Source organism: Chanos chanos, chromosome 6 (assembly GCF_902362185.1).
Source record: "Chanos chanos chromosome 6, fChaCha1.1, whole genome shotgun sequence".
Lineage (NCBI taxonomy): Eukaryota > Metazoa > Chordata > Actinopteri > Gonorynchiformes > Chanidae > Chanos > Chanos chanos.
The window spans coordinates 7,579,897-7,588,040 of NC_044500.1; the positions used below are offsets into that span (position 1 = coordinate 7,579,897).

Here is an 8,144-nt window from a genome sequence, read left to right on the forward strand (position 1 = left end):
AAATGTTATCAAGTGAAGAGGAGGCTTTCGTCCTGTCAAAACACACTTGGCATAACCTGTCCTTATACCATGGGATAATCTGATTGGGTAACAATCACACCATCTATTTATTCACCAAGTGCATTTTATCATTAAGAACAGTCTCTGTGGTCTTCCACCTCTGATGGAAGATGCGTGGGGAGGGTCTGGCCATTTTCTTCTCTTTTAGCCTCATAAGTGATACTTCTGCATTAGAATCTTCAATGAGGCAATGAGAAGGTGTTTTAGTCCATAACTACTTGGAAACACGTGTCTTTTTCACTGCGTATGATAAAGTAACAAGACTATTTTTAATCATTTTTTTTTTTACGAAGTCAGAAAAGCATGAAGGGGCCCACAGTGTGCTGAAATGTGAATGGTGCATGGACAGACTGAGTTTGAGACTTTTTGTCCTTGCGTTGTCCTGACTAAAGCTTTGTGTTTACATTGGTTACAAACAATTCAGTTGTGCAGCGAGTGGAATTCCCCTTTTTTTTCCTTGGAAAAAAAAACAAAAACAACACTTTACTGAGGGAAAATTTGATATAACTGCCAAACCCGCACATACTTTTTTTTTTTTTTTTTTTTTTTTAAATCTGACACCTGTTTTGCAGACTGTCTCGGTCCCTTCTATTTCCCATCTGCAGGCTAAAAAGTTCCTTATGTATCATAAGATAAAATATGAATTCCTTTTTTCCAGGAAGCTGAGCTACAATGTGAACAAAGTTCCATTTATGGGACAGTGGAAAGGGGAAGCATATTAAAGCATATGATTATGATGAAGCCCATGGATACAAAAACGGGACATTAAAACTGATGCCTATATTTTTCATATCAACGGTATATAACTATACCATATCATTGGTGTACGATTTGAGTTTCGTCCCCCCAAGTTACTGTAGAAGAGAGTTTATCATTTATTCAACCAAGATTCCAAACGGTTCCCTTTTGTAGTCAGTCTTTGGGCCCCAAAGTTTCTGGAGCGTTCCGTGACGACGGGAGGTTCTTGTCAAGGCGGAAGGAGGAAGCTGTAGAACGTGACGCACTGTTTCTGACAGACCAAGGTTGGGTCCTGATCTTTAAATGTACTCTATTCCATGTCGCGGCGCATTGACATGGAAACGCACGCTCTGTAAGTAATCCAAGGACAGGGTAGTCCTCCGGCAGTCTCAGATGTCACTCCAGAGGACGGCTCTCCGGCTCTTGTCCACGCTGACCACATACTCCCCCGACACGGACCAGGCGACCGCATTGATGCAAGACCTTAGGAAACACAAGAGGAGCCCGTTAACATTTTTACTAAGTGCCTTGGACACACCTCTTACAATCAAGAGATAAAACACCACTCCAGAGTACTCAAGATACCATTACCAGATCCATAGTCCCTTTCATTTTCGCCGTAATATAGGTTTCCCGAATGTTATCCACAACAGTGAAGATACCTCTACCAAGGAAGCGTAAACACACCGTCACGGAAAGCATATGTCGGCTTTGCTGGACCACCTCAAAGTCATGCCCCCAAATCATTCCGTTGCGTTTTTATTTATCTGTTATTTGTGCTTTTTTTGTTTTGTATTTTCCTTTTTCTACTATTTATATAAAAAAAAGGCTTCCTTGCATAGTTTTAAGTGGGTTTTTTTTTTTTTTTTGGTCATATTTTTATGTTTTTCCATCAACACATACCTCCTTTGTATTTCTCAAGCACTACAAAACAGACCGCAGACCTCATCCAGCAGCCTAAAGCCTTTTCTGTGCTCAGTAATAGATATCACAGATTGAACGCAACCACGCCTGGTAACTGTAATCAGTTCCTAGTTGTCTGACACCCAGTGAAGTAACTGAGAACAGAGACTCAGAGCTAAAAAGGCTGTGGGGTGTATCAGACTTAATGGCAACAATTCGTTTCCGTCAGCTGTAAACATATGAAAAACAACAGCAGTCTTACACACAAAAACTTCAATTTAACAGCCAGCCATGGTTTTTTTTTTTTTTTTCCTCCCCCAAGTTCTTTCTCTATTGAAAGCAATCAGGAAGTAATCTCTCTATCCAAAAAACAAAATATCTCTTGATGACATTTTTTTATTGGTTTTCCAAATACAGTCAATCAGAACCATATGGTGTAAGAGGAAGGCATGAATCCATAGCAATTTCAGTTGAGGTGATCGTATAGCCCCTCAAGCCGCTGAAGTGCGCTGTAAGTTTGGTAAAACAGGGAATGTAGAACGAGACTTGACAAGGTTACGTGACCAACGGACAGTGAGAAACAAAATCCGCAGATTTCCTCGTCTCAGAGAAAGACCCCCCACTACCCTCCGATGGATAATACACTGGAATTACATAAGAAGCAAAGTGTAAATGTATGCTTAAGTGTTGAGTGAAAAGACTCCTGTGAACCTGGAGGAGCCCGTTACCTATGCATGTCTGGAAGACGGGTCTCCAGGTTACCGGTGTTTATGTTCCAGATGTACACAGCTCCATCAGCCGAGCCAGCTGCCAAATAACTACCGTCTGGGCTGAAGAGAGAGAGAGAGAGAATTTTTTTTTATTTCAATTTTTTCATCTTTTTCACCTGTCTTTCCTACAACTCTTTTTTTTTTTCATTCATTCATTCAGTGAGAAAAGTCTGACGACTCATTTCAGCGAGTGTTATCAGCGCAAATAAAAACCATCGCAGACTCTTCTCTGAACATAGTGAAATCAGAGAAACGCTATGAACATTTTGGCCATCCCAAGCATAAATAAAGCAGTCACCAAATTGGAAGAACTTTTTGCCTCTGTGCGCTCAAAAAATTAAAAAAAAAAAAAAAAAGAAATCACAGTGTTTTATTCGCTGTATAAGCCTCATCCAATTATTCATCCAATTCGAGGCTAGATTTGCCATTGCTGGTAATGCAACTGGCAGAACAAGCTATGATTACATTCTCAGAGGTGTAATTTAGAGCTATAAAAGTGGGGCAGTGCAGGTCCAAATAAAAAAAAAAATTTAAAAAAAAGCAAAAAAACAAAAAAAAAAAAACCCAAAACAAACAAATTCAAGATATCAGTATAAAAGTTATGGCAGTGCTGAAATATATAGTGCATGTTACAAAGCAGCTATTACATCACACACACACACACACACACACACACATATGGATAAATAAATGTTCATATGAATAAAAAAAAAAATCATGGTTCAGACACGACGGCTTTATTTCGACTCTTTAAATGCTTTTCTGTGATGATGATACATGTTTTGCATTGTTGAACCCTTTGATAGGTGTGGAGTTCTTCTGAGGATGGAGCTGAGATGGTGTGACTGGTTTGGTACTGGTGGTTAGTTGTGTGCAGTGACCTGACTAACAGATTGGGTACTCGAGCCCAGGCTGGCCTGGGGCAGCACAGCAACAGATGGGGGAGAGTAAGCCCTCCGTCTGCCACTGACTCAGTCTTTGTGGACACTTTACAAGAAAAAGGGAAAACTTCTACTGTGCCCACAAACTTCTCTCTTCTTCTCTCCTTTTATCTCCCCTCCTCTCCTCTCCTCCCCTCTCCTCTCTTCTACTCCTCTCCTTCTCTTCTCTTCTCCTCTCTGCATATTACAAACCAGGCCCAGCCCTCCGCTAAAACCACAAAGCATTCTGGTCCGACTATTACCATGGAAACTGCAAAGTGTATGCCTCAGCAGGGAGTCGTTGGGCATCAGAAGTGAGAAGCGAAATCCTGCAATCACCTCTGTCTTTCTCTCTCTCTCTCTCTCTCTCTCTCTCTCTCTCTCTCTCTCTCTCTCTCTCCCTCTCTCTCTCTCTCTCTCCTTCTCTCTCTCCCTCTCCCTCTCCCTCTCTCTCTTTCTCTCTCTCTCTCTCTCTCTCTTTCACTCTCATTCTCTCTCATCTAACATCAAATAGATCATGTCGCCTGGACTCTCTAACAAGAAGAAGAACAAGCACAAAGGGAGGGGGGGGGGTGGCGGGGGACTGCTTACTAGACGCAGTTAGCTGTTCTCTGCTCTTCAGCTGACCCACGGAAGCGTATGTAGAATACTCCAAAAGGCTAAAAATAGAGAAAATCTACAGTTACCTAATCCTTTTCGAAGCTAGCTGATGCGACAACATTTTTTCTCTCTTTTTTTTTTCTTTCTTTCTGTCCTTCTTTCTTCTTTTTTTTTTTTTTTTTTTGTTCAGATATCAAGTAAATATACTGTCAGAGAAACAAAAGACAGTGATTCAGCAACTGCGGAGCCAGAGCTTTTACATCAAATTGGCAAAAGAGCACTCCAATGGAACATTAAACCGGACGGTAATTGCTACTACAAATCACATAGCAAGTTCGTCTTACGGCTTTCAACACCGCAATAATATAATGTGACGTGACTGTATTAATCTTTCCAGAGAGATCTCTTACTGGTTAAAATATTTCGCCACAGTCCATCTTTCATGGCTCAGATGATATCGTTGCCCACCACAGCACCTTCCAGAATGAGACCAGAAGCATGAGGAATCTCTTAGAATTTTTTTTTTTTTTTTTTTTTTTTCCGAAAATTGAGTCAACCAATGAGGCGAATCTTGCCAGCTGTCTTTCCCCAAAGGGATCACAGCCGTCCATGTGAGTTGAGTCATTAAGAAAACAAGACATGATGTTTTCCAAATCCGGATCAGGGCACATGATTGTCCCCGGGAAGGGGGGGGGGGGGGGGGGTGTCAGGACTTTACAAATCATGAGAGGGTTCATTTAAAAGCCAACAACAACAACAACAACAAAAAAAAAACATTCAGTTGTAAACCAGAATACTGTGAGTGCTGTGGAATGTGTCGTCATGAATTGGCAGCGGTACACAGGTGTCCACTGCAGAGCGCAACCCAAAGTCCTTCTGCTTCCACTGTTGGTAAATAGGCTGTGACATGACCAGAGGGGCTAAGAGGGTCCAGGACCGAATTTAGTCTTCTCTCACCTGAATATGGCCTTGGTGCTGTCGCATCCACATTTGAAGCCCTCGGCCCTAGCGAAACCAGGTTAAAGAAAAAAAAGAAAGAAAGAAAATAAGAAAAGAGAAGAAAAAGAAAAGAAAAGAACATCGTATATAATTCATGAAATGTTTCATCCAACTGGTTAAAATGGGTAACTGTTATGCCTTCATCTGGCATAGCAACAAGACAGTGAGAAGAAATTCCTACGGAAAAAATATATAGTAGGTTTTTAAAAGAAACTGTCCGTTCCACATCTTTTGGCTATCCTAATTCATTTTGCCTGGTTACATAGTTTAATTGTATTTTCTTCTTCTTTACCTGTTACCTGGTGCAATTTACTATTACGGTAAGACCACATAAAGAGTGTCATGCCTTGTGCATGGGAGACTTTAAGCCGTATAGAGTGTGATAAGGCTCTGTTTAAACAAGCTTTTAACTGGGGAATGAAGAGAAAATTAATTACTTTTTCCAGGAATGTCACTGTAGGGGTTAGAGAGTGGAAACAGGAGACACTGCATCACAGTGCCTTTGAGAAACTCCAGTTAAGCAACATCCTCACCGACTAAATCTAAGTGTCCTTTTCAAAGGACTTGTCTCCACGTGCTAGGGAAACGTTTTTGTTGTTGTTGTTGTTGTTTCCTCACTGTTTGGTGGGCTCAGTGAGATGATCGTACATCAAGCATCCTATTTCTTAAACCTCTGAGCAGTCTTGCTGCCAAAGGCTGTATAATCCCCCTCTGCCGTAATGTGCGCTGACCGGCAAAATATGTGACCAGATATAAACTGTCTAAAGTGTGTGTTTGAAAGTGAAAAAGGACTGGGGAAAAAAAGTAAGAGTTACTTTGTGCCATGTTCTTTATGGGATGTGCCCAGAAATAAATTAAAAAAAAAAAAAAAAAAAAGATGAGACAAACTGTACTTTGACCTTGATTTTCCCGTTAAGGTGAAGAAAGTCCAAGAGACTTTCTGAACTTTTGGTCACAGTGGTTGACGTGTGGAGAAATCAACCCACTGGAATTGCTTACACTCTGAGCTTGTTCGCTAGAGAGCAGATGGCATGTTTTGACTGGTCGCTTTCAACCCAAATGTAATTCCACGTTTTCTCTATGACCTGTCCTTACCTGACATCAACTCGACGATTTTTAGAAGGTGCTTCCCAAACCGAATGAGAATCCGGAATTTCCACTAGATTCCTCCCTATCCCAACGTCATTCTCAAATTTCCGTTTGATCATTCACTACCCAAATACGAGTCCCGCGTTTCTATAAAGTCTCTCCCAACGTGAATGTCAGGCTGGATTTTCAGACAGCGTTCTCACTCTCTGACTGTGATTCTCAAGGTTCCTTTTGAGTTGTATTTCCTACCTGAACGTGACCCTGGAATTGTTCATCCTCAGATCCACCAGCTGGAGACTCTCATCACGGGAGCAGCTGAGTAGCTGCCGGTGGTCAGGGCAGATGTCCAGAGACGTCACTCTCCCCTGGAGGGGCACTTCCTGCGTGCAGCTCGCCGCCCTGTCGGGGGGGGGGGGGGGGGGGGGGGGGGCAATCAAGAATCTTTTTATTTCCTGTACCCTCTCCTGACTCCTGAGAATGGCTTTGCATAGCGACAAAAAAAAAAAAAATTACAGAGTGCTGGAGGGATGCTATAATTTTCAGGATCTCAACAACAATATAAACATTGGTTATGTGAGTCATATCCAAGCCACAATAATATGCATATGGTCTGTAAAACAAAAAAAAACAACAACAACAAAAAAAAAAAAACATGTAAGGCAAGTCATTCAGTGATCCGATGCCACATTTCAAAATGTAGTTCAACACTGTGTATATTTGTATTTGTAATACTTAATACTTGAAATCAAAGAGCGATTTGTCAACTGTGTTTAACCCTTATTGGTTTAGAAGAAAGTGAGCACCGGGGGGGGCGTGTTGCAGATCAAATCAAGGCTTGTGAAAGAGATGACTAAGTCAGTCGTCTGTAACTGTCAGGAGAAGTGACAACACCCACACTCTCCCAGGTTTTTAAACGGACTGATTGCGCGAACGTTTGTCTCGTTCGAGGCTTGATCGATTTAGCGGAATGGAGCGACGGAGGCGGCGGGAAACACGTCGAAAACTGAGCTCCAGACAGAACTCAAGCCTCAGTTCTGGGCAAGCACGAGTCCAATAATTCTTAAGCGCAATGAAAGGCCTGAACAGGGAGAACACACCCCTGGTTTGGACTGCTGGATGTGAATTACACAGCCATAAAAAAAAAAAAAAATGGCATGGTCTGTCCTGAGTGGTCTGTTTTAAAACTGCCTCTAAGTGGATCACATAGCCCTGAGAACTCTCCTGCTCTGTCTCTTGATTCATTCCATATGACATAGGCTAAATCTTTCCCATGGCTATGTGTGTTACAATCAACATCTCACGGGCATGGACATATGACATCACAGAGGCTTAAGTGAACGAATAACTCCGAGGGCTATGCATGGCGCGATCACATTACCCATATGAAAATCAACCCGCCCCTGCCTTAGGGCAAAGCATAAATGTAAACAAAAATAAACAAACACACACACACACACACACACATAGAGCTGTGAAATGCCCTGCTGCACAAGCCAAAAAAAAAAAAAAAGAAAAGAAAGAAAGAAAGAAAAAAAAAAATTGCGTATGTCATAATACTGAGCAAATCCCATCACGGTGAGAATGTGGAGAGAGACAATTATGTGGGCTGACGGTTGCTAGGCGACAGGCGGCCCGTCGTCACGGCAGCAGCTGAGGGTCGTTGTTTCTGGGAGTGAATGGGAGATGTCAAGGGCTCGGCTGTGCAGTAAATAACGGTCTCATTTTTAATATCTGAACGCGTAACGCTCACATTAATACCGCCTGGCACAAAACACAGCAAGACGCAAATCTACTTTAATACGAAAACGAGAAGAAGAAAAAAAAAGGAAAAAAAAAATAATAAGAGAATCAACGACCGGGATGAATCTATTACTTTAACGAGTCATATGCTTTGCTGTTGGTTTATCAGAAGTTGACTGCCTCAGCACATCTTAAATACCTGGAGGACCATTTGGTCCCAGGTATTAAACTGAGACTAATTTTCACTTTAATAGCGCACTCATTTCCAGTATGTTCTAACTAGCACATCAGTGAAACACTTAGGGTCAAGATTACATAAGCATTA

The 8,144-nt window shown here is 41.7% G+C and overlaps 1 protein-coding gene across 1 annotated transcript in view; it reads right to left on the reverse strand.

Annotated features, from left to right (window-relative positions):
- Nucleotides 1–1,187: 1,187 nt before the first annotated feature.
- The window catches only part of atg16l2 (ATG16 autophagy related 16-like 2 (S. cerevisiae)), a 21,057-nt gene continuing 14,100 nt past the window's right edge, over nucleotides 1,188–8,144 (reverse strand). Inside the window, exons 15-18 of the mRNA XM_030777951.1 lie at nucleotides 6,329–6,478; nucleotides 4,949–4,996; nucleotides 2,430–2,531; nucleotides 1,188–1,281 (exon numbers count right to left, since the gene is read on the reverse strand). Of these exons, the coding sequence (XP_030633811.1) occupies nucleotides 1,188–1,281; nucleotides 2,430–2,531; nucleotides 4,949–4,996; nucleotides 6,329–6,478 (394 nt within the window). The remainder of the gene's footprint in view (nucleotides 1,282–2,429; nucleotides 2,532–4,948; nucleotides 4,997–6,328; nucleotides 6,479–8,144) is intronic.